Source organism: Diospyros lotus, chromosome 2 (assembly GCF_014633365.1).
Source record: "Diospyros lotus cultivar Yz01 chromosome 2, ASM1463336v1, whole genome shotgun sequence".
NCBI classification, from domain to species: domain Eukaryota; kingdom Viridiplantae; phylum Streptophyta; class Magnoliopsida; order Ericales; family Ebenaceae; genus Diospyros; species Diospyros lotus.
Window position 1 is genome coordinate 4906217 of NC_068339.1, and position 27621 is coordinate 4933837.

Genomic DNA, 27621 nt, shown 5'->3' on the forward strand with positions numbered 1-27621 from the left:
GATTTTTTTAACAGTCACGTATGACTTTGTAGTCCTTCAATTTAGGTAAAATGTCATTTTTGCAACATAAACTTATACATTTAGAATAATTTTTTCCATAATATTGCTGTCTTAATTGCATTGCTGATTAAGGAGTAATGACTGCAGATTTTGTAATTAAGTCACCTAATTGAATTTGTACAAGTAAGGAATAATATAAAATATATTAATTACGAAAATTTTCTTTTTTAACTTTACACAATTTTTATTTTTCTTTAGCTTTTAAATTTCTTAATATTGTGCCGAGGAAATCGGAGAGGAAGAAATAAAGAATTTCTAAGAAATACAACAAATTATGATCACACCCAAATGAGGCAAGAGCATGGTAGTGTGTCGCGATAGTATGCAGGAGCTCGCGGTAGTGTACCGTAAGCTTGTGTCGTAAGCTCGCGACAATGAGCTGCTCCACGAGCTCGCGACAAACTGTCGCGAGGCCCAGCTGCCACGAAAGTCTTGCGGCCAACCTAGCCTCGCGACTAGCCCCAAGAGCCTTGTCGTGAAGGCCTTGCGACTAGCCTGGCTTTACAGCTAGCCTCGAGGGCCTTGTCGCAAGCTCTTGTCGCAAAGGCTTTCCGGTTAGCCCGACTTTGCGGCAAGCCTAAAGGCCTCACGACACCTTGCACATGGCTACCCTTGCGACAGGAAATGTCTTCCAGGCGAGGCCAAAACTCCATTCAGCAGATGCCATGTGTCAACACTAGACACCATTGAAAATCGCGCCCTATAAATACCTAGTTACAAGACAATGAACGGGACTTTCGATTTCGATAAAAATCTTTGACACTTCGACTGCATTTTTCACTTTTTTCGTGAATAGTTATCTGAATTTGGTACTAACTTAGGCATCGGAAGGTCGTCGCGAGCAAGGATTCTCGCGAGCCTTCTAACCCATTTTTGAGTATTAATAGGGCCAAAATCTTGTGGTGAGATCTAACGGCGAAGTCAAGACCTTGTGACGAGACCTAACGGCGAAGCCAAGACCTTATGACGAGACTTAGTGGCGAAGCCAAGACCTTGTGGCGAGATCTAGCGACGAAGCCAAGACTTTGTGGTGAAACCTAGCGGCGACGTTAAAACCTTGCAGCAAAGCCTCGTGGCGAAAGAGCTTGTGACAAAATCTTTGCAACGAACTCCCTTAAGGCAACTTCTCTTACGACAACCTAACTTCACCCGACACCAAGCTCTAGTGGACTCCACATCATAAATTTTAATTGTTGTATTTTTGACAATACTTAACAAATATAAAGATGGCAAAAACAAAATCATTGAAAAAAAAACATTTTCAAATAATGTGTTAATACGGAGGGGAAGAGAATAGATAACTCGATTAATTAATGATAAATATGAGTGTTGTTGTTGTTAAGATATAATAATAATTTTATTTAAAGGGAAATGTCGTCGTCAAACCGTCTAACCCTACAAAAAAGAAACAGTCAGAAGGTACGGAGATTTCTCTACACAAACACTCCGATATTTAAGTCAGACACTGAAAATTATAAGGACTGTATTGAAATCAATATCAGAGACATGTCTTTTCATGAATGAATGTCTATTTATTTATAGAAAGATATGGAGTAATCTTAATTAATTCGAAATTAGGACTATGTAGATAATGTTTATCTTGACTTTTTTCAATCTTGTTAGAATTAAGATTTTTATAAATAACATTTACCTTAATTTTTCCTAATCTGGTTGCGATTAGGATTCTAACATTTTGGAACCTATTAGGATTAGGACTCTTATGGATGATGTTTATCTCGATATTCTAAATTTTTTTTAGAATTAGAATTTTTTATGAATAATTACTTATTCTTTTTTGGAATATTCAGATGAATTTTTAAATGTCAAAATTATTTAGTTTGCGCATTGATGTGGGACCCCCTCTCATATGAAAAATTTATAACTTTTAGCAAAAAAAATATATTTTAGACTTTTTTAATCTTTTAATAAACTTTTATCTATGACACAATAAGTGCATATGCTACAAATCCTATAGTTAATTATTACTCACTATTTTACTATTTTCTATAAAATCAATTTTTAGTTAAGAATATTGTGGTGGAATCTCATTTAATCTGTTCAATGAATTTAGTTTCCTTTTGCTGTTTTTTTCCCTTAAAAAGTCCCAATTACAAACATTGTATGGTATTAGCCATTTTTTTTTTCTTTTCCAAAGATAATGTCAAAATTGTAACAAAAGCTTCATGTCACAATTATTTATATTTATTATTTATGGTTAGACAAATAGAATCCTTGTCCCAAAAGGTGAATCACTCACCCTAGGCGCCCCCACACCCAGCCCGATAGAATGTGAAGGGGTTAATCATGGTGACTCAGTCGGGCACAGTAGCTAGACCAGTGCTCACTGCGCACAAGGAATAGACGAATAGAATCCTTGATTATATAGTATGTTTTCGTAATAGTGTTCTTTCAATTTTGCCCTTTTTATCTCTTTCTTGCTTATCTCTTCAATTTTTCTCTTATCTTGATCCCCTCAATACCCTAATGCCCAAAGATCTCACCAGCACGAAAATGGAGATTCAAACTCCAACTACGATTGAATGTACATAGGACTCTCAAATTAGGACTACATTGATCGTCAAATAAACTACATACTCAAAAGTTATTTAACTCACGAACAATAAATACAATAAGTCAAAGCTCCTGAGGCCTCAAATGATCAATTGCAATTTCAAAATGCACAAAAAATGTATTCGTCCTACATTTCTATAACTTTCCGACCTTAGAATGGTGATGGACAAAAGCCCTTGGGACATCGAAAGTAAGATGTTAGTTTTTCAACCTATGGATATGGATAAGGTGCCACAACACTTAGATTTTGAATAAGTGGATTTTTGGATCTAAATGCAATGGCTCTCTCCAAGTAAGATGAACATTGGAAATGCTCAAAAGATTGCTCAATTCATTGGGGTTCCAATGCAAATTAAGGACGACTTTACAACAATTAATGGATGGTTTGATTGCCTCTATGTGAAGATCAAACCATTTCTAAGCCATTGTTATCAATCATTACCATTAAAGAATCAGATTCGAAATGCCTTAAACTTGAAGTATGATATGAGAGATTAGTTAACTATTGTTTTAACTGTGGTTAGATGGACCATACTCTAACAGAATGCCCTATCCAAACCCATTCTCTAGGCACAATACATTAAAAACCTTAATGTTAAATGGTTTTCCTTTTCAAGAAAGGTTCAATTTGGCCAGAGCCCTTGATCCAAAATTCAAGAGGATCCTCGGTTTAAAACTCCAATCATAGGGGAAGGAACTCGAGTAGGAAACTCTTAGGTATAGATTAAAAGGGTTGAGTTGATAGGCTACAACACATTAACGAAGAGCCTTCTTACTTGCCTAGTGATTTCCAAGCACTCTTCAATAGTAGAGAAAGTGAGTCTATAAGGTGGTCTAACAACTACAAGGGGTTATCACATAGCCTAGGATCAAAAATATGCTGTCTTTGCACCTCAAATCCAAGGCATTTATTATGACAAGACAAATGACTACACAAGGTATGAGCTTTATCACTCATAGATTAAATCGACCTCAGTTGACAATAATAGAGACATAAAATGAGTGTGATCTTTGAAGAAGCATAAGATGAATCTAACCAAGAAAAGAAAGTTATTCAATTGGTCAGAAAAAATAGAATGACACTTTGTTGGATATTCCGATTATCTCGGAAGAAAAAGACACTTTGTTGGATATTTTGATTATATCAAGGGAAAATGACACTTTGTTGGATATCTTAGGGGAACTTATGGATCTTAACATCAATTTAGCAAACCTTCATAAAGATTACTCTAATATGCCATGAGTGAAGGAAATTTCAACTAATCTTAAGGTAAGTAGGGGATTAAGAAAATGAGGAAAGAAATGTCTCAAGCTAAAAAGAAAATGTCTGACTATATATAGAAGCTACACTTCTAGACTCCAAAAAAGACAAAATAGGAGACGTCATTTTTTAAAAAGTTTAATAATTTGCCTTGAGGAGCATATGCCACTCTTAGAGCTTGAGGCCCTATTGGAATCAAGAATGAAATCGTCAACTTCAAAATGACAATGTGATATGGTTGATGATCCCTTAGCCCATCGATGGTTTTTATGATGAAGGAAATAGTGTTAGTAGCAGAAGTCAAAATTGTAACAAACCAATGCATGGATCGTCTTCAAAAAAGTGAAAAGTTTTAACTTGCAAAGCCCTCCAACAAAGCAATATAATTCAACGTTTCTCCCCGAAGTCTTCAAGTTTGGGCATTAAAATTATAGACTTTGATTAAAAGGGTTAGTAAGGTTGTTTTTGTTGGCATTAGGAGTTAATTAGTGTGCCTTTAGACTTTTATTTTTGGGTCTACTCCCATGTATTAGGTTCCTACCCTATTAGTTTTTGGTATTGGTTTTGTTTGGCTAGCCTATCAACCTAGAATATGTTTTTCAATATATTCAATGTAGACAAGAATAAAAGTCCAATTCTAAGTAGGAATATGAAAACTCAAATTAGGATACCCAAAATATGTTTTTGAGTAACATAATTTAGTACATATGGTTAAGAGTTATTAAAAATAGTGTGTGATCCAATGGTTGAGGTGATGTGAAATGAGAGAGTTTATATATAGTTTTGTTTAATTGTTTAAAATTATAATTATGATGATTAGTGGATCATTTATTTTTAGGATTATAGATGTAAATTTATTGAGAGACAAAACCACAATATTTTTTTATGTCATATTTCTTTTTTATTTTTTTGTGTATTTGTGTGATATAATCTTAACAATAACAAATACAACTATATAGAAACTTACATGGTGCAACAAAATCTTAATTAAGAATGAAAGTAAGATTGTAAGTGAAACTCATTGCAAGTGTCTTGCCAACAAGTTGTTGTCAATTAGTCATTTTGAGTGTTGATCATCTTGACTATAAACTCAAATAACTAACTAATTTAAATTAAAAAAATATACATTTTTACTTTATAATTAAACAGTACTCGTAATAAATGAATACTTTTAAGAAAGAATTTTTATCATGGAGATATATAAAAAAAAGATTTGGTAAAGGTAAGTCTAGTATGTAAATTTTTCTATAGCGATTCATTTGACAAGTATTTATGTTTTTTTTTTCTACTAACAATGCCACAAGAAACGCATCGACAAACAAAAAAGCTAACATGAGGGCATATAATGCGGGATACTTTGGTGAAGGCTCCAAGTAAATGAAGTAAGAATATAAATAACAAAGTATGGATCAGACGTAATGAGCGTATTTTGATTTGTTTTGTTTTTTTATTTTTTTTTATTTATCACTTTTTCAAAAGTGACCTCAATTTCAATATTCATTTTTTTGATTTTATCTCTAACGACCATTCCTAGTTGGTTCGCAAGATAATCTTAACAAGGAAGAAAAGTCTTGAAATTTTTTTATTTGACCGTTATTTAGTTATATAAATAATATAGATGTGTGTGACGTTTATCAGTTATACAAATTTTTAATTTTGCATAACGTGAAATGCATGCATGTAATAAAGAAAAAATCTATAGGACGATTTTAAAAAGCAGTAAAATCTATCATTATGAATAACATTTTTATAGCACCATGAACATTCAAAGTCAGTAGAAACGGAAATGCAAAGGAAGCAAGAAAAATATGAAAAGCAATGAAGACACACGTATTTATAGTGGTTCAGCTTTCCAAGCTTAGTCCACTACCTTAGCTATCAACTAAGGATTTTAAAACCAATCTTTACTCTCAAACCCCCTACTCAATACGAGCAGGTCCTCTAGTCCTTGACTAGGGAACTTACAACCTCCCAACTTAATGGGCCCTCTAGCTACTGCTAGGAAAAATACTGAGAATGAAATAGAGATTCTAAGAGTACAACTCTTAGTTACAAGCTCTCTCTTTAAATGTAAGATCAAGGCTTAAAAGTAATATAACAGTAAATTATCAAAGCCTCTTAAATGAAAATACAGAGAGAAAAGTTAAAGCTCGATGTAACAGTGAAGGCACGATCGTTCAAGATATTCAAATATTTTCAGCAGCCTTCAATGCGTCTTCAACCACCTATTTATAGTTGATGGTGGGCAAGTTGAATTTTGGACCGTTGTGGGTGGTTGGGCGAGCATTTAATGCGCCAAAAACTAGCCGTTATAAGTTTCTGTGAAATACATAGTCGACAGACAAAATAGGTTAGTCGACTATTTTATCAAATAAAACTAAACATAGTCGACAGACAAAAAGGAATAGTCGACTATCTTATAACACAAAAATCCCATAGTCGACAGATCCTTCTACATAGTCGACTATTGTAAAAATGTGAAGGAAATTTTGAATTCTAAGAACAAAAATAGTCGACAGATGAAAAGTCATAGTCAACTATCCTTACTTGATAGTCGACAGATGCCTCACATAGTCGACAGATCAAACCAGTATAGTCGACTATCCTTATACATAGTCGACTATCCTTAACAGCATAGTCGACTATTCTAAGGCATAGTCAACAGAATAAAACACATAGTCGACTATCCTTTTGAAAACATAGAAAACTTTAACAAATCCTTATTTCAATCTTTTTGAAAGTAAGTTGAGAGTATCAAAAGCTTATTTTGAAAACAAATCACTCTCAACACTTATAGCCATTTATCATTCATATAGATTTTCATATCTTGCTTCCAAACTTATATACTTAAAAATTCATTTTCTCATTCATATAATTCTCATAGTATAAATTGATTTTCATATAGTCATTTATCAAAACCATTTCATTACTCATTACTAAGAGTAAAAATATCAAGAATATGTTTTTCAATATATTCAATGTAGACAAGAATAAAAGTCCAATTTTAAGTAGGAATATGAAAACTCAAATTAGGATACCCAAAATATGTTTTTGAGTAACATAATTTAGTACATATGGTTAAGAGTTATTAAAAATAGTGTGTGATCCAATGGTTGAGGTGATGTGAAATGAGAGAGTTTATATATAGTTTTGTTTAATTGTTTAACATTATAATTATGATGATTAGCCGATCATTTATTTTTAGGATTATAGATGCAAATTTATTGAGAGACAAAACCACAATATTTTTTTATGTCATATTTCTTTTTTATTTTTTTGTGTATTTGTGTGATATAATCTTAACAATAACAAATACAACTATATAGAAACTTGGTGCAACAAAATCTTAATTAAGAATGAAAGTAAGATTGTAAGTGAAACTCATTGCAAGTGTCTTGCCAACAAGTTGTTGTCAATTAGTCATTTTGAGTGTTGATCATCTTGACTATAAACTCAAATAACTAACTAATTTAAATTAAAAAAATATACATTTTTAATTTATAATTAAACAGTACTCGTAATAAATGAATACTTTTAAGAAAGAATTTTTATCATGGAGATATATAAAAAAAAGATTTGGTAAAGGTAAGTCTAGTATGTAAATTTTCCTATCGCGGTTAATTTGATAAGTATTTATGTTTTTTTTTCCTACTAACAATGCCATAACAAACGCATCGACAAACAAAAAAGCTAACATGAGGGCATACAATGCGGGATACTTTGGTGAAGGCTTAAAGTAAATGAAGTAAGAATATAAATAACAAAGTGTGGATAAGACGAAATGAGCGTATTTTGGTTTGTTTTGTTTTTTTATCTTTTTTATTTATCACTTTTTCAAAAGTGACCTCAATTTCAATATTCATTTTTTTGGTTTTATTTCTAACGACCATTTGTAGTTGGTTCGCAAGATAATCTTAACAAGGAAGAAAAGTTTTGAAATTTCTTTATTTGACCGTTATTCAGTTATATAAATAATATAGACGTGTGTGACGTTTATTCAGTTATATGAATTTTTAATTTTGCATAACGTGAAATGCATGCATGTAATAAAGAAAAAATCTATAGGGCGATTTTAAAAAGCAGTAAAATCTATCATTATGAATAACATTTTTATAGCACCATGACAGATCTATACTTGAGAACTTAATAGACCAAACAATTATATTGCACTCTAGCTAGAAAGAATTTTGCGCTGGCCGATGAGCAAGGCTGCAAAGAGAAAACGGCAGTGGCAAGATGGTAGTACTGAATTATCGATAAGGACGGATCAGTCATTTCCTGATACTGGCATTACATTCTAAGTGTAATTTTCTGCTCCGCAAACGAGCTACGGTCTAGCCGTGTAAGCCAAACACTGGATGGGAGTGTAAGCCAACCAATAAATGGCATGACGGGGCGGAAGTTAGATGAACCATGGCACAGCAGATCATACCTGAATTCAACAAGTAACCATTTTCAAACATCCAGACATATGCCAATGTACACCTGTAAATGAAGATACGTAGACGGTGGACACCATTCTCAATTTCTCCGCTTCTCTCTCTCTCTCTCTCTCTCTCTCTCTCTCTCTCTCTCCCTCTCCATATATGCATGACTCGTTCGGCTCATACAATCTCTTTCTATATCGGCGGTGCCTCTTTATATATATATATATATATGTTGTCTCTTGTCTCTACATGCGTCACTGCGTTTCTTCTCTCAGTCGCTCTCTCTCTCTCTCTCTCTCTCTCTATAATTCTCTCTGTGCTGCTCTCCGCGTGCCTTATCTCGTGAGCGTTAAAGTTATATAGGCGATTACACCGACTCTAGATGGCGCACGTTACCCAGCTTCCAGTTGACGGAGACGGAATGTGCATGATGTGCAAGGAACAGGTGATGGAAGGGGAGATGCTCACGTGCAAGACGTGCTTCTCGCCGTGGCACGCCCGATGCCTCGCTGTCCGGCCTGAAACCCTAGCCTCGACGATCGATTGGGAGTGCCCGGATTGTTCAAGTGCAATGCATGTCGAAGGAGACGGTGGCGCTCCCGTGGCTCCGCTCGGGGCCTCCGGCGAACTTATCGCCTCGATACGTGCAATCGAGGCCGATACGACTCTCACGGAACGAGAGAAGGCCAGCAAGCGTCAGAGGCTTCTGAGCGGAACAGCTCAGAATGAGTTGTGCGATGACGAGGGAGAAATGTCGAAGAGAAAGGGGAAAAAGAAGGTTGAAGACGGGAGTGAAGTGCTTGAACTGGTTGGAAAAGCCTTGAACTGCTCGTTCTGTATTCAGTTGCCGGAGAGGCCAGTGACGGTATATGTCTGATTCCTTCTCATTTCCGGCTTTTTTGTACCTACTGTTAATGTGTAAGTATTATTCTTGGTTCGGTCTTGATTCTTGATCACTTTTTGGTATTCTCTCCCTTTCTGGATATGCATTTGTGTCTGCTTAGTTGAATTTCAACAATATGTGATGAGAATTTGTTGGGTTTGGACTAATTCCGGTGGTCTTAAAGATATTTTCCCATTGATACGCCAGACAATTTTGTATATTGCAACTGTGGCTTACAGGCTGCTATTTTGTTTTGCTGACTTCTACTGAACTTGTTGGATAGGGAAATTCACTTCAAGTCCTAGAAGCAGTTTATCTGTCAGTGTTTTTTGTTAATTGTCATCTTGCATCTCTCTCTCTCTCGCTCTCTCTCTCTCTCTCTCTCTCTCTCTATATATATATATATATATATATGTGTGTGTGTGTGTGTGCGCGCGCGCGCCTTATATTAAGAGAACTCTAGCTTTTGATAAACCCCCCCCCCAAAAAAAAGGCAAACTTGAGAAGCAACTTTCTTAGTGTTAATTTGGCCTTAAATTAATTCCTGCCACAGCTAGTATTTGCGTTTTGTTGTTCGATCGCCTTCCTCTATCAAAATTCATTTCTTCTTGGGCACATAGTTAGTTAACTAGGCTTTTGTCAGATCAACAATGTATTCTGATATCAATGCCTGTATCTCTTTATTTTTATTGGTCTTTTGTATGAGCTAGCTACCTAGTTCATTATCTATCTCAAGGTCGTTGCTTATTATAAAGTTTCAAGTTGACAAAGCTACAACTTGTCTAGTTTTTGATCTTTGTAATCTGATGCACTGAATTTCATTTCACTACACATAGAACTACTTTATATTGGCTGGTTGTTTCGCTTAGCTCTGAGCTGACCATTTCTCTACGTGTTCTTAGTCTTCACTTACAATGCATTTCTTAGAGCCTAACTTCATTGACATTTCAGCCAATAAATCTCTTGTTGCTTAATTCCATTAACCTCTGTGACATTTCACTCTAAGAGTTCAAAGAGACGTGGCCGCATTTGCTCTAGAGGTTTTCCATCTGCATTCTTGTGGTGCTACTTCTAATATTAAGACTGCTCAGAGACCTCTCCCTTGGGCATTCTTACGTGCTTTTACTTGGTTTTGCATCTGTGTGAGTGCAACAGATGATTAATCTAAACTGGAGTTTAAAGTTGCTGTAAACTAGAATGCCTTCGTAATATTAAGTAGAAAGTCAACTTAAAGAAATTGCAAGTTGTTTAGATTTCTATGAAGTTGTTCCTCTGATATGTCAAATTGCATTCACATATAAGAATGCATGTCACCAGCTAGGCCTTGTATGTGTTCCCAAATCTCCATAAAATAATTGCTTATTTTCCACTGTCTTTTGTTTTTTTTGCTAACCCACAAAACTAGGATAATGATTATAGAGAAGATTGAATTACAAAACTAAACTACTATTTGTTGATTTATAATAAGCCTCAACTTTCCACTGTCTTTGTATGAATTACAAATGACTGAATTTGCTTCTGAAGGAGGATAAGGTGGATCTCTCTCTCTCTCTCTCTCTCTCTCTCTCTCTCTCTCTAGCAATAAAGGGAATAGTGTGCTACATCTTTAGTGCAAACTATCCTTTGACTGCTTGGTATCTTTATGTGAACTATAAATGACCGAATTTTCCTTGGTTACCTGAAGTTGGAATGGTTGCTACATATGTGCCCTGTATTTTTTCTTTTTTGGGTCCTTCAGGTTCATTTCTCCCAGAAAAAGAGTACCCTGTATTTTTTCGCTTATTACCGCGTTTAGTTGACAAGATCTTTCTCATTTTCCAGACACCATGTGGTCACAATTTTTGCTTAAAATGCTTTAAAAAGTGGATCAGTCAAGGGAAGAACACTTGTGCGAAGTGCCGCGCCGTTATTCCCCATGAAATGGCAAATCAACCAAGGATCAACTCCGGGCTCGTTCTTGCCATCAGAATGGCCAAACTATCAAAAACCAATGTTTCCATGGATCCTGACAAAATTCAGTATTTTATTCACAACCAAAACCGACCTGATAAGGCATATGCTACAGAGAAAGCGAAGAAAGCTGGGAAGGCCAATGCTGCAAGTGGCAGAATATTTGTAACTACCCCAGCTGATCATTTTGGACCAATCCTTGCTGAAAATGATCCAGAGAGGAGACAAGGCGTGTTGGTCGGAGAGTGGTGGTCCGACCGAATGGAATGTAGACAATGGGGCGTTCACCTCCCGCATGTGGCTGGGATATGTGGGCAGTCCAAATATGGGGCACAATCGGTAGTTGTATCCGGAGGCTACGAGGATGATGAAGATAATGGAGACTGGTTCCTCTATACAGGAAGGTTTGTTTATATTGCAAGTATAATTACTGTTTTTTATGCCGTTCTACCTTCTCCATCCATTTGTACATCTTTATCATGTTATTGTAAAATTATTTGTCTTAAACTTGACATTTTGCTCGCCTTTTGTAACACCCCGCTCTCCAGGAAGGCGTTACGTAACGTAAGATTCGGGGCATATATATTTTTTTTTCAACAAACAACAGAAACTCAACATAAACCGTTCTCCGAAAATCTCGTTACACCTTCTCAGTATATTAACTATGGACCATCAATAACTAAGATAGGTTCACCAACACAAATGAGAAAGATAGATCGAAACCTTAACAAGTCATAACTAAAACCACTTTATTTATAATATAAAGCTGAGCCAACGTTTACATGATGTTTTCAAAATAAACAACATAACTAAAAACGACATAAAGTAAACTATCCACTAATCGTCGTCATTCCTCGACAATCCCCTTTCCTTTGGCATCGCTGCCTTCATTTGGAACGTTTGAATATTCCAGGGACAAAGTCCAAATTAGATAATGAATCATCTAAGTGAGAGTTCAAAATCATATTTTTCATGAATGAATGCAAGACATGAATAAACCAATACACCCGGTAAGACCTAGCCTAAGAGAATCCCACGCGTTTAACCCTATCACGGGAAAAGAGCAATTTCTCTAAAAGCTATGCCACCACATCGACTTGACGACACGACGCGATTCTAGCTTAAATAGGGCTGCCAACGCATCTCACCGGAATACGTTCCCACCTTAAGCATCCAAGAACCACCATACAATCCCAACTCCAAAATTTCACATGGACTATCGAGTCATCCTAGTGCAACTTCCCTGGCCAAACGACCTGGCACGAAAATCAAGGCGACTATCCTGACATGCTCACCAGCATCAGATACCCTTATTATTCCGTCACGCCCTTAGAGAATTACGGCTACACTATCCAGACAACATCATAGGCTGACATCCCACATGAACAACACAGTATGAACCACCTAGTCGTCCTAGTGCAACTTCTCTGACCAAACAGTCCAGCATGGAAACCAAGGCGACTATTCTGACATGCACACCAGCATCGGATACCCCTATTATTCCGTCACGCCCTTGGAGAATTCTAGCTACACTATCCAGACAACATCTTAGGCTGACATTCCATACGTACACACAAAACTCAAGAGAATGCCACATTTCACAATTCAATGCATCATATAAACAACATTTTATAAAATGCAATGCACCAGTTCAAAACGTTTAGGGATAAACCTCCCTCATAAAAATCAACCGTCACCGATTACCATTTCAATGCACAAAACCATTTTGCATGAAATCCACAATACATTTAGGAAACACAAACACCAAGTTTTAGGGTAAACTACTCACCTCGACGTATTTGGATCGTCTCGATCCTCGTGCACAGCCTCATTTTGCGTGCCAAAATACAAGTACTCGAACTTATAGTCAACCTCGAACCACAACACTTCCTAAACACCATAATTAATTAAGGAAGTATTAAAATCCATTTTCCTCAAATTTTTCATAATTTTCTCTATTTTCTCCCATTTTTCACCTCGATAATTCCAAAATAATTATTTTCTCAACTATTTTTCCAAATATTTCAACACCATAATCCCTAAAATAATTAAATAAAAATTTTGAAAAATAAATTACCAAAATGCCCTTGCTCACGCGCCCTCACGTGCTTGATGCGTGTGTGAGGGTGAAGGCTGGCGCGTGGCTGCACGCGCCACCGTCTTCTCCAAAGATCCAGTCGCCGGCGATTGCTCCAATGTCCCTGAAACTGGTACCCCTTTGAAACCCTCTTAATATCGATCACGATGGCACCAAAATCAGGCCGAAACAATACCAAAAGGCCCTCCAAAAATCGATTTACAGGCAGCCCTAGGCGGTCCGCCTCCCACTCACGGCCAAGCTTCGATTGGCCACCAAACGAACACGAAAATACCTCAAAATGCTCCCAAAATGATCCTTGATGCTTCGCGACCAAAAGCCCTCTATCCCTTGCCTTCGATTCTCTCTAAAACGCGAGCTATTTGATGCCAAAAACTCGAAACTTTTGGCCCCTATTTATACTAAAATTCCAATTACCTCAAGGCCAATCAATGGCCAAAGCTTGGTCCCCAAGCTTCGTATAGCCGGATACGACCTTCTCCAAGCCACCATCGACTGTCCCATTGCCGGAAACGGCGGCCGTGTGCGTGGAAGGCGGCGGCCGATTTTCCCTACTACGTTCACACCCACTATTTTGATAATTTGCACTTTCACCCCCTGTTTTCTTCCAATTCCATTTTAGCCCTTTCCCTTGAGTCCCTGATCATTCTAACACCATCACAAAGACCCACAAGTCCTGTATTTTTCACTTGGCCCTTGAAACTTCTGAAAAATTACCGTTTTGACCTCCCTCGGGCAAAATTAGAAAAATTACACTTAGGCCCGATTGATTGTTTTGACCTTAAATCCATTCGATTCAACCAGAAATCACTTAAGGGTTGTTCTACACATAAAATATTGGTCCTTGACACGCTCCGTTGACTTTCTGGACATTTCCTACGTCGATTCGGTTTTCTCAGCTCGGTCGACAGCTGTACAGAAAACTGTTCCCGATCCAACTTCTTTCATCACTAAAAATCATAATTTAAATCACTCGTCGATACTATACAATTTTCCTTAATCTTCTAGGGTCCGAGGTACTCCCTCTGTCTAATTCGGTTGCCTAAAGCTGTGATAGTGTACCCTAAAGTCTCATTTTTTCGCAAATTCCAACTATACCCTTCATTAAATACCATTTATATCCTCATACTATTCCCGGGTATTACACCTTTTGTCATTTGGAATCCGCTTTAGTTTTAATTCATACATACCTGTTCTTATATTTTTTTTTTTGGCTATGACAGTGGTGGAAGAGATCTTACTGGAAATAAACGTACAAATAAAAAACAATCATTTGATCAGAAATTTGCGAAATCAAATGAAGCGTTACGGGTTAGCTGTGAAAAAGGCTACCCTGTCCAAGTTGTTAGGTAAATATTATTGTACAAGGATGCCTACTTTCTTCTTGATGATCGAACTTTTATTCTTCCTCTTATTATGAAATAGGTCATATTTATATCCTGAAGGTTTAAATCTGTTTAATTTCAATCTTGGTCATATATAGCTTTAAACATTAATTTGAAGCATTTCTTAGTAATAAATATCATGCCTCCATGTAAGGAATTAGCTATGTGTGTATCAAATTCTTGTAAGAGGATAATAATTACTTCACATAGTCATGCATGGAGATGACCTCAACACTGCCAAGCATGCGAAATGCTAGTATCAATTAATTAAAGCAAGGTACAAAATTGTAGCTATTCAGTTTAGTCATCCTAGTATTTCCTGTTTAAGCTTTACGTGAACCTGTTCAAAAATCTCATAGATTGAAGATATTTTTCGTTATTGTTTTGTTTTTTGAAAGAAACGCCAAATCAATTCAATAATAGAAAGGAAACCCCTTAGAGCACAGTCAAACAAAACAATTCAAATCTGCTACAAGCTGAATAAAAAGAGAGAACATGAAGCCCTTTGGAGGGACCTAACAAACAAGAGCCCTAAAATTCCCCATATCTCAACAACTAAACACTACAGTTCAGATAGGCAGCCAAGGAGGAACAGCCAAAAGTGGTAGCAAAACACCATAGAGCCCAACACCAACCGAGCAAAGATTCCTGGTAAGTCATGCACCAGACAGTTCTCGATAAAGACCAACATCAATCCACCAAACCAATATATAAGAATTTGATTTATCACTTAGGTGTTTATGTTTGACTTAGAATTTTTTAGCTTGCATTCTTCAATTTTAGGATATGGACTTCCTTTCTATTTTAGTTTTTCATGTAATGGCATAATTCATAAAAACTGATCATGTTATATACTGTTGGAGATTGGCAATTTGAATAAATCTATTAGTTGTTAACTGAGAATAATTATCGGCTGAAGTTTTGCTACAATACTGACTATGGATTAAGGAAACTTATTATTCTTGTGGTAACATTATTTAACCTTGTCTTGACGTTCAAGTTGATCATTCAAGATTGTAACTACTTGTCCAAGAAAAGAAAGTAAGTTCATTGCATAATGCATAGATTAAAGTATATGGCAGAACGGAGTGGCTAGGGCAGCAAAGCTAAGCTGATTTTCCTAGGGCATTTTCAATTTGTTAACAATGGGAGTCTGAGTTTCCCTAGCTCAATACATCATATTAAACTGTATTACTTAGAAAGTAGGTCATTATGCTGAGAGAACCAAGTGGAGAACAAGCCAGTTGGTCATTATTTCGTTCCGAGGGTTTTTTTTTTTTTTTATTATGTATTTTGTTCTGATTTTGTATAATATGGAAATGCTACCGATCAATATTAGATATGTGCTGCTCAAAAGTGGGTGGCAAGTGGTCACTTGCTAAAAGTACTCCATTTTTCTCTTGCCAATTGCACTACTAGAAAGCTCATTGGTTACTCTATTTTTACTCTCATCCTTCATTACTTGCACTTGTGTACAGATCTTATAAAGACAAGCGTTCTTCCTATGCCCCAGAGAAAGGATACCGATATGATGGAATCTACAGGATAGAGAAATGCTGGCGAAAAGTTGGAAAACAGGTCATTTTTCCACAGAATTAGCATCTAGTGAAATTGTTTATTTGTATTCCGTCTAATATTTTTTGCTAATAAATTTTTTTGCTCCACTAGGGCTTCTTGGTTTGCAGATACCTACTCGTTAGATGTGATAACTCTCCTGCGCCATGGACTAGGTTTTTGTTTACTTTTACTTTTGTTATATATATATATATATATATAGTTATTTCACAATTACATCTAACAATTCTAATTTTAGTGATGAGCATGATGACAAGGTTAAAGCATTGCCGGTCATTTCTGAACTAAATAACGCAATTGATATTACTGACAGATATGACGGTCCATCGTGGGATTATGATGTGAGTTGACATAAATTGTTATTTTGATCGATTGTTATTTTATATTAAATCTGAATTATATGCACTGGTTATCCCGTGTTATCTGTTTTATGGTTGTTATGGATTTAAGCAATATTATAGCCATAAATAGTTGGAAACTAATTACTTTTTTATGTTACTATGGGCTCTTAATTAATTATTATATACTTTTCTTTTTGTAATCTTTTATTTCACTCACAAGCCTTAAATCTACTAATATTTATGTAGAGTGTAATCTTTTATCATCATTACTTGAAATTTAAATAATTGTTTGATGTTCATCAATTTTTTATTATATGATTAATTATTCTAAATTTGAATTTAGGTGAAAGAAGGTCACTGGACGTGGAAAAAACCACCACCAAAAAGCAATAAAAAGTTAACTTTAATAGATCCTACGCGTGAAACGCAAGAAAGAACGATCATAAGAAAAGCTCAAACTACATCCCTAAAGGAGCGTGTTCTAAAAGGTGAAACAATTTATTACTTTTAGTAGAAATTCTGTCTCCACTTTTTGTTGTCTTCTTAAGAAAATAAGCTAGCATATGTTGTTGCGAAGTGGCCTATGGATGACTAATCTAGCATAAGGATGTCAATTCCTGTTTGTGGAAGTTGGTAGATAGCATACGAAGAAAAATAAAAAAAAAGAGTAGTTGGTAGGATCACTTAATTGTGAAAGAAACTTGGTTTAACTTTTATTTGATTTACAAAGAAAAAAACTCTTTATTTTCCTTTTTTTGGTTAATATTATTATTTTTAATGTTCTGTATCCAGAACTTGGGTGCTTTCTCTGTGCAAATGTGATGAAGCAACCTCTTACAACACCTTGCGGACACAACTTCTGCAAATCCTGTTTGGAAGCTGCCTTTGCAGGGCATACTTTTGTGAAAGAGAGAAAATGTCTGGGCGGACGTACCCTTCGCTCCCAAAAGAACGTCATGAAGTGCCCTTGTTGTGCAACCGACGTATCTGAATTCCTTGTGAATCCTCAGGTTTGGCATGCCATATCACTCCTTGATTCTGCAAACTATTATATTTCATCATTGTTTATGCTATTTTTGGGCCTGACAGTCATTGGTTATGGCTGTTACACCCTTGGGATATGATTTCTACAAATGAAGGTGAGCACTTAGAAAATTACTCTTCACTTGGCTTTTTGTTTTTCTTCACATATCATGTTCCTCTAAAAACAGGTGAACAGGGAACTAATGGAGTTAATTGAAGGACTCCAACAAAAGACACAAGAAGAGCGTGAGGATAATGTTAAGGAGTCTGATGAAGGGGAATCTGATCTAATGCCAAGAAGTACGGATTTTTCATCTTGCATGGAGGAAGAAGATGATGAGAACAACCTCAAGCGGAAGAGAAATGATGCCAGTGCTTCCACTGAACAACAAAAGCATGGTGATGCTGCTGGGCATGATAACGTAAAAGGTGAAGCAGCTGAAGCAGTGGCCGTGCAGGAAGGACTTGCTTCGGCTTCAACTACCCTCTAAATATCTTCAGGTTCAATCTAGTATCCTAATGACTGTTTAATTACTTCTAATATCGTAATAGGTTTACTGGCCCAATCAGCAGCTCTTACCTTAATACATACACATATAAGGAATGTTTCGGTTGGGTTTTATGATCATCCGTTTGATTTATTAGGCCTTTGTTTGGGGTGTCTCTGGATTAAATTCTGGTTTAATTGTTCTCGCCTGTTCTCTCTGTCTTTAAGGAATTTTCTCTCCAGATTTCTCTTTTTCCATATGTTTATTTTGCTCGCTGTGCGTTTTATCAGGGGCGGATGCATGGCTCACAATTAAAAATATTTTTTTAATATAAAAAATAATAAATTTTACTAATAATTCAGTTAAAAAAAATTCCAGTCTACCCCAAAATTTGTGATGTGTAATTTTATACCTCAAAAAAAAATTTTAACCTCTTCCTACATAGATTTTTGGATCCGCCTCTGATTTTATGACATATAGGTGTAGAAGAAGGTGTTCAATGTTGCCATTGTCATCAACCCACATCGTTGGGTTCATTTTTTGCGAGTTCTCTCTCTTCTATCACCATAATTCATAATTCAATATTATTTTTAATGCTTTTCTCTAATTACTAAGGATAGAGAAAAAGAGATAACAACAACAAAATAAGCTTTTCGGAAAAGATTTTGTAGTAAAATGTTCAATATTTTACCACAAAATTATTAAATTATAGACAATTTAAAGGAGCAAATTTTTTTTCCACCAAATATAATTTTTGACTATGAAAATTTTATCTACGCTATAAGTTTTGTAATCAAATTTTATTAAATTTTATCTACACTATGAAATTATTAAATTATAAGCAATTTAAATGAGTCAAAATTTTGGCTCCTAAATATAGTTTTTCACTACAAAAGTTTTATTTAATATTCTAAATTGCATAACCAAAAAAATAAGATTTTACTACAAAATTATTAAATTATTGTTAAAAGATAAGTTTATTTTTTTTAAATAAAAAATAATGAAAATTAAAAAATATAAAATACAAGAAATATAAAAAAAAATAGTTATTATTATCATTGTATTCTTTGGGAATGAATCTCATAATATGTAGCCTTTTCATTAAATGTTTAATAACAAATTAATATATTTGATTATTTATATAAACTCTCAAATGTTATCACATAAGAAGCACAGAGGAAGCACATGCATTAAATAATAAGCATTGCAAAGATTTGACTATTATCCCATGATTTAGCCTTGTTAATTATCTCATATATATATATATATATATATATATATTTACAACTAAACATGCCTTTATTGTTTTTTTTAATTTTAATGTAATAAAAAAATAATTATAGATTAAACATATATTTTCATGTTATATTAATATTATATGTCTTAATTTGTTTTAGCTGTTTTCACTTTCTTCTTCATTGTTTACATCAAAAGGCTGTTAGAAAAGACATTCTATGACAATAAAAATAATTATTTTGGCAGAGGGAGTCATCACTAGATTAGTTTGGAACAATCATTTCTAAGGTACGAGTGTGGTTAGTTCTTTTTATTTAAATTATTAATAAATCTCACATTAAAACAAATTATATTAATTTGTATATTTGATCTTTCCTTTACTTTTGTTTTCCAAGTACTTAGCATGCATAAGTAATAAAGGAAGAAAGACTTTTGGAGCTAAATTTTCATATTCTATTAATTTTTAGTCATTTCCATTTTAAGATTTAATGTTGTTGTCATTATATGTATTGATATTCTGTATTAGTTACATTCAAAACAATTGAAGATTGTGTTTTGACATTGATTTTATTTTATGTGATTAATTGAAAATTTTTAAAGTTATATATTATGTTTTAAATTTCATCTAGATTGTATGGGTTGGTGTAGGTTTAGAGAAAAATATTATTCTAAAAAAAATAATTTTTATTTATTTTTTGCTATGAAATTGAATTTAGCGATATCGTAGTAGTATATTAGTTGTATATTGAATAAACTATGAAAATTTAGCCCCCAGGGCATAGCTCCACTGGTAAAGAAAGTACACTTTGAGGTGTTATTCTTTGGACTCACAAGTTCAGTGTTCGATCCTGGGTAGGGAAGGAAGCTCAGCAGTCAGAGCAATCATGAAAGTTGAAAATTGCTTGCTGCCTTCACGTTTCTGGCTGATCGAACTGGTCGCTGAGTCCTCTAATTTACATCTCCTGTTGATATCGTGGGGCAGAATAACAAGGGGCGCTTGTGATTGTGAGTTAATCTAAACTATGAAAATTTAACTATTGATTATAAAAATATTGATAGAGAAAATCAATTTGTTACGAAATTTGGTATGATTAGCTATGATTTGATGCAGTGAAAAATAAATATTTTCTCTATAATTTGACATTTGTAGTGAAAGATGTGGTATCTACTATGAAAATTGGCATCAACACTTATGAAAGTCGATATAATTAACTACGAGATATATATATCGGTGTAGAAATTAAATTAATGATATATGTAAAACACTGGCTGACAAGGGTTATACGACTGCAGTGAAATGGAAGCCAAGAAAGCCATCATATACGACTACACAAGAACCATCAATGGTTTTGCAGCCCTAAGTAAGCTTCCACAATTGGCTAAGTTAACTGTTCATTTCTGGCTAGCTCAGTTAAGAAATCGTAAATCATATGATCAGACAAGTCCAAAACATGATATGCCTAACTGGACAGAAGTCATGGCTCCGTATTTGATGCATTAATCATCCTCCGCTGGCATGCCAAAAGGTCAGTAAATAGAATCGAAAATAAACTAGATTGGTGTTTCAGGTCATTTTCAGGTTTCAAAAGATTATGGATATTACACATAGCTACAATACTAACCTAGCTATAATATTGTATTTTGCAGAGCAACCTGAAGTGTTGAAGATAGTTCCTAGTGAATTTCAAAATGTTGCAGCTGATGTCTCATCAAGCTCAGTTCCATAAATTCTGTTACTCTCATATGCAAATGTCCTGGAATGCTTTGTTGGGTGGAAGTCCACGTGTATAAAGAGCTAACATTTTCTCATGAGTTGTAAGATAGGCCTGTCGCAATGCTGTAATTAGGCACTATTGGGTTATGTTATGACAATGCAACTACCATTGATGCATATGCTCATTCTCAATTTCACCAAAGAAATTCACATGCATTTGTGATGGACCTGTATTTCAGTGAGCAGCCCTTTAGCATCTGGAAGCAAAATTTATTCATCTAAATTTGGCCATTTGGGAATTTTAACTGACATAACAAATGCTGGAGTGAGTTTATGGAATTTACAACACGGAATGTGCTCTTGTTTTCTATATATAGTCTTTCCTCCCTCTTGCTTCCTCTTATTGGTTTATCACAGTCTGATGCCTCTCAGATACCATCTATTACCCATCTCCGTTTTGAGAAATTACAATGACCTTTCCTCCCATTTAAACCAAAAAAAAAAAGAGAGAGAATAAAATGACCATTTTACCCTTCCAACCTTCACTCTCCCCTCCCTCGATCTCTATCCTTTCTCACTCTCATGCATTTGGGAGAAAAAAAAACTTGGTTGCTAGTGATGGCTGGCCACAATTATTGGTCATCACGTCAAATCACTGGGTTTCTTCAAGTTCCCAAAAAAAAAAAAAAAAGAGCAAAGAGAGAAGGAAAGGGGGAAGAAACCCAAATGAACTTGGGTTCCGAACATGACAGGAGGCACCAAAATTTGACTTGGGTGTCATTTGGGGGTTCCTCCATATAAGGAACCTAGACAAATAGAAATTGGGGGGGGGGGGGGGGGGGGGGGCGAGGAGGGGAGAGGTGGCAAATTGGACAGCCACATCAGAACCGACACAGGCATAAAAAGGAAGAGAAAATAGGAAGCAATATAGTGTTTGCATTTTATAACACAATCAAAAAATTCATCAATTCCATGGAAATCAATACTCTTCAATAAGGGGAAATGAGAAAAAGGCAAAGTCAAATAACCATGTTTTCTTACCTTCTTTCCACATTAGTTTCTGACAAATTGAAAGTTCGTTCACCCTACTGGATATCAAAGAGAAAAGCAGTATCACTAATAACGATTGATATTTTTCTCATGTCAATTGCACTACTAGAAAGCTCATTGGATATTATATTTTCACTCTCATCTTTCATTATTTGCACTTGTGTATAGATCTTATAAAGACAAGCGTTCTTCCTATCCCCCAGATAAAGGATGCCAATATGATAGAATCTATAGGATAGAGAAATACTGGCAAAAAGTTAGAAAATAGGTCAATATTTTTGCCACAACATTAGCACATAGTGAAATTGTTTATTTGTATTCCCTCTGAAGTCTTTTGCTAATAAATTTTTTGCTCCACTAGAGCTTCTTGGTCTGCAGATACTTCTTTGTAAGATATGTGATAACTTTCCTATGCGATGGATAAGGTTTTTGTTTACTTTTGCTTCTATTTTGCTTTTGTTATATATATATATATATAGTTATTTCACAATTACATCTAACAATTCTAATTTTAGTGACGAGCATGGTGACAAGGTTAAAGCAATATTGCCGGTCATTTCTGAACTCAACAACGCAATTGATATTACTAACAGAAATGATGGTCCATCATGAGATTATGACGTGAGTTGATATAAATTGTTATTTTATACTAAATCTGAATGATATGCACTAGTAATCCCATATTATCTGTTATATGGTAGTTATGGATTTAAGCAATATTACAGCCATAAATAGTTGGAAACTAATCATTTTTTTATGTTATTGTGGGGTCTTAATTATTATATACTTTTATTTTGTAATCTTTTATTTCTCTCACAAGCCTTAAATCTACTAGTATTTAGGTAGAGTATAATCTTTATGATCATTACTTGAAATTTAAATAATTGTTTGATGTTTATCATTTTTTTATTATATGATTAATTGTTCTAAAGTTGAATTTAGGTGGAAAAATATTACTAGACGTGTAAAAAACCACCATCAAAAAGTAATAAAAGACTAACTTTAATAAATCATGCGCATGAAAGGCAACAAAGAAGAAAAACTCAAACTACATCATTAAAGGAGCGGGTTGTGAAAAGTGAAACAATTTATTATTTTTAGTGGAAATTCTCTCTCCACTTCTTTAATTATTATCTTCTTAAGAAAATAAGGTAGTATGTTGCGAAGTGGCCTCTCCATGACTAATCTAGCATAATTAAGGATGTCAATTTTTGTTTGTGGAAGTTGGTAGACAGCTTATAAGAAAAAAAAAAAAAAGTAGTTGGTAGGATCACTTAATTGTGAAAGAAACTTGGTTTGACTTTATTTTATTTACAAAGAAAAAACACTCTTTTTTTCCTTTTTGGTTAATATTATTATTTTTAATGTTCTGTATCCAGAACTTGGGTGCTTTCTCTGTGCAAATGTGATGAAGCAACCTCTTACAACACCTTGCGGACACAACTTCTGCAAATCCTGTTTGGAAGCTGCCTTTGCAGGGCATACTTTTGTGAAAGAGAGAAAATGTCTGGGCTGACGTACCCTTCGCTCCCAAAAGAACGTCATGAAGTGCCCTTGTTGTGCAACCGACGTATCTGAATTCCTTGTGAATCCTCAGGTTTGGCATGCCATGTCACTCCTTCATTCTGCAAATTATTATATTTCATCATTGTTTATGCTATTTTTGGGCTTGAAAGTTCATTGGTTATGGCTGTTACACCCTTGGGATATGATTTCTACAAATGAAGGTGAGCACTCGTAAAATTACTCTTCACTTGGCTTTTTGTTTTTCTTCACATATCATGTTCCTCTAAAAACAGGTGAACAGGGAACTAATGGAGTTAATTGAAGGACTCCAACAAAAGACACAAGAAGAGGGTGAGGATAATGTTAAGGAGTCTGGTGAAGGGGAATCTGATCTAATGCCAAGAAGTCCAGATTTTTCACCTGCCATGGAGGAAGAAGATGATGAGAACAAACTCAAGCGGAAGAGAAATGATGCCAGTGCTTCCACTGAACAACAAAAGCATGGTGATGCTGCTGGGCATGATAACGTAAAAGATGAAGCAGCTGAAGCAGTGGGCGTGCAGGAAGGACTTGCTTCGGCTTCAACTACCCTCTAAATATCTTCGGTTCAATCTAGTATCCTAATGACTGTTTAATTACTTCCAATATCGTAATAGGTTTACTGGCCCAATCAGCAACTCTACCTTAATACATACACATATAAGGAATGTTTTGGTTGGGTTTTATGATCATCTGTTTGATTTATTAGGCCTTTTGTTTGGGGTGTCTCTGGATTAAATTTTGGTTTGATTGTTGTCGCTTGTTCTCTCTCTGTCTTTAAGGAATTTTCCCTCCAGATTTCTCTTCTTTTTTTTTTTCCATATGTTTATTTTGCTCGCTGTGCGTTTTATGTGCATGTAGGTGTAGAAGGAGGTGTTCAATGTTGCCATTGTCATCAACCCACATCGTTGGGTTCATTTTTGGCGATCTCTCTCTCTCTTCTATCACCATAATTCGTAACTCAATATTTTTTTTAATGTTTTTCTCTAATTACTAAGGAGAGAGAAAAATAGATAACAACAACAAAACAAGCTTTTCGTTAGATTTTTTTTTTTTTTACGTGGCAAATTTTGTAGTAAAATAACTATTAAATTATAAACAATTTATAGGAGCAAATTTTTTTTTTCACCAAATATAATTTTTGGTTATGAAAATTTTATCCTCGCTATAAGTTTCGTAATCAAAAGTTAATAGTTTACTATGAAATTATTAAATTATAGGCAATTTAAATGAGTCAAATTTTTGACTCCTAAATATAGTTTTTCACTACAAAAGTTTTATCTACGATTCTAAATTGCGTAACCAAAAAATAAGATTTTGCTACAAAATTATTAAATTGTAGTTAAAAGATAAGTTTAATTTTTTTTCACATCAAAAATAATGAAAATTAAAAACTATAAAAAAAAATGGCTATATGAAATTGTCCTTAATTATTATTATTATCATTGTGTTCTTCGTGAATGAATCTCATAATATGTAGCCTTTTGATTAAATTTTTAACAACAAATTAATATATTTGATTATCTATATGAACTCACAAATATTAATTATAACATAAGAAGCACAAAGAAAGCACATATATAATAATATGCATTGGAAAGATTTGACTATAATCCCATAATTTAGCTTTGTTATCTCATATATATATATATATATATTTTTACAACTAAACACGTCTTTATTATTTTTAATTTTCATGTAATTAAAAAAATAATTATAAATTAAACATAAATTTTTATGTTATATTAATATTATATATCTTAGTTTGTTTTCGCTATTTTCACTGTTTACATCAAAAAGCAATTAGAAAAAACATTCTATGACGACAAAAACAATTATTTTGGTAGAGAAAATTATCACTAGACTAATTTGGAACAATTATTTATAAACTATGAGTGTTGTTAGTTCTCTTTATTCAAATTATTAATAAATCTCACATTGAAACAAATTATATTAATTTGTCTGATCTTTCCTTTACTTCTGCTTTCCAAGTGCTTAACATGCATAATAAGTAATAGAGGAAGAAATATGTTTGGAGCTAAAATTTCATATTGTATTAATTTTTAGTTATTTCCATTTTAGGATTTAGTGTTACTATCATTATATGTATTGATATTATGTACTAGTTACTTTCAAAATAGTTGGATGGAGATTGTGTTTGACATTGATTTTATTTTATGTGATTAATTGAAAGTTTTTGAAGTTATATATTGTCTTAAATTTCATCTAGATTGTATGGGTTGGTGTAGGTTAGAGAAAAATATTATTTCTAAAAAAATGATTTTTTTTTTCGCTATGAAATTAAATTTAGCTATATCATAGTGGTATATTAGTTGTATATAAAATTAACTATGAAAATTTAACTATTAATTAAAAAAATATTGGTAGAGAAAATTAATTTGTTATGAAAATTGGTATAATTAGTTATGATTTGATGTAGTGAAACATAAGTGTTTTCTCTACAATTTGGAATTCGTAGTGAAAAATGTGATGGCATCACCACTTATAAAAATCAGTATAATTAGTTACGATATATGTCATAATAGAAAATTAATGATTTCTCTATATTTCTCTAATCGTAGCAAAAAGTATATTATTTTTTATGAAACATTAAATCGTACCAAAATATTATTAACTATGAGTTACAATTCACGTTACGAATAAAATTTAGTGGTTGATTGGTTTTTGGTATGAAAATTAAATTTTTAACTATGAAAAGTTTTATAGAGAAAACCAAATTTTATTTTATTGAAGTTAATTAACTTCATGAACAAAATGTATTTTGAGAGTGAAAAGAGATCAGATGTTAACTCTAAAAACAATAAAGCGTGAGTAATTAACTTTGGTGCCACGTGAAATTTAGCTTATTATTAACAACAATATGATGTAATTTAAGAAAATTTTCACTATTGTCTAACACTGGACTTTCAAGTTCACAAATTGGAGCAAATTACATCTACTTTAATCTAGGTTTTTGAGTTTCTGAAGCAATTAAGTTTTGACTATTCAGTGGTAGAGTACTAGCCCATTAGTTTGGGCATCAAACAAATTGGGTGAGAAATCGACCCATTAGTTTGAACAATTGGGCGGCCATATTCAATCGCAAGGCAGCCCATTAGTTGGATACATGGATCATGTTCAATCAGAAGGCTATACATTTGGAATGGGTCGGATCCAAATCTATTGATCATTAAACTCGATCTCTATTCTGCTTCTATGTTAATTCTCTTTATTCTTAGATATTTGTGTCGTTCGTAAGCCAAAACTGTTGAAATCTTGGTATTTTCTTCCATGACAAATGGTGGTATCGGTTCCAATTCTTGAGGTAAGTTTCTCACTTTTATGATGTGTTCTTCATCTAATTTGAGTTTGATCACTTCAACTCGAAAAAAATATTTGATTTGTATTGGATATCTATAAAGATTTTAATATTGGAGTCTCTCTCTAGCTTATGAACAAGCAAGCAGCAAGCTTTCATTATATTTATAATAATTATATCTATTATCTAATGCCCATAATTGTAACGAATTAATCCCACAAGGCCCATAGTTGTCAAGCAATATACTTATAGCCATACCCAGGGGCTGAAATGGGTTATGGATCTGGGGGCCAGCCCTCCCCCAGATCTACTCCTAGATCCGCCCCTCTGGCCATACCTATCCTAATCACACCATGTAACAAATATTCAGTACTTGGTACATATACCCATTTAATTTAAATAAACAAATTCGTTTATTCATTTCTTATCAAATTCTTAATTAGTCAATGGATCAGTTATTGTGTTTTTAGGTTGAGATTGTTGTTGAACTTTGATTTTTTTATTTACTAATTAAATAAATACTTGTGGGCCTAATTAGTAGCTAATAACTAATCTTAGCTTGATAAACTCATAGGGATGGCAAATATATATATATATATATATATATAGGCGAGGTTGAGTTCAACTCGACCAAACCTTGCCGTGCTTTAGTATTGGAAAATAACCTAAATCATCATTTTATTTACAACATGATC

General features: G+C 34.1%; 1 protein-coding gene across 1 annotated transcript; it reads left to right on the plus strand.

The window, feature by feature from the left end:
• Positions 1–8701: 8701 nt before the first annotated feature.
• On the plus strand, positions 8702–24392 carry LOC127795547 (E3 ubiquitin-protein ligase ORTHRUS 2-like). Its single transcript, XM_052327306.1, has 9 exons — positions 8702–9184; positions 11024–11556; positions 14474–14599; positions 16114–16213; positions 16304–16365; positions 16449–16551; positions 16895–17039; positions 17344–17561; positions 23862–24392. The coding sequence occupies exons 1-9, from the start codon at positions 8702–8704 to the stop codon at positions 24162–24164; spliced, it is 2073 nt and encodes a 690-aa protein (XP_052183266.1). The 3' UTR covers positions 24165–24392.
• Positions 24393–27621: the final 3229 nt, after the last annotated feature.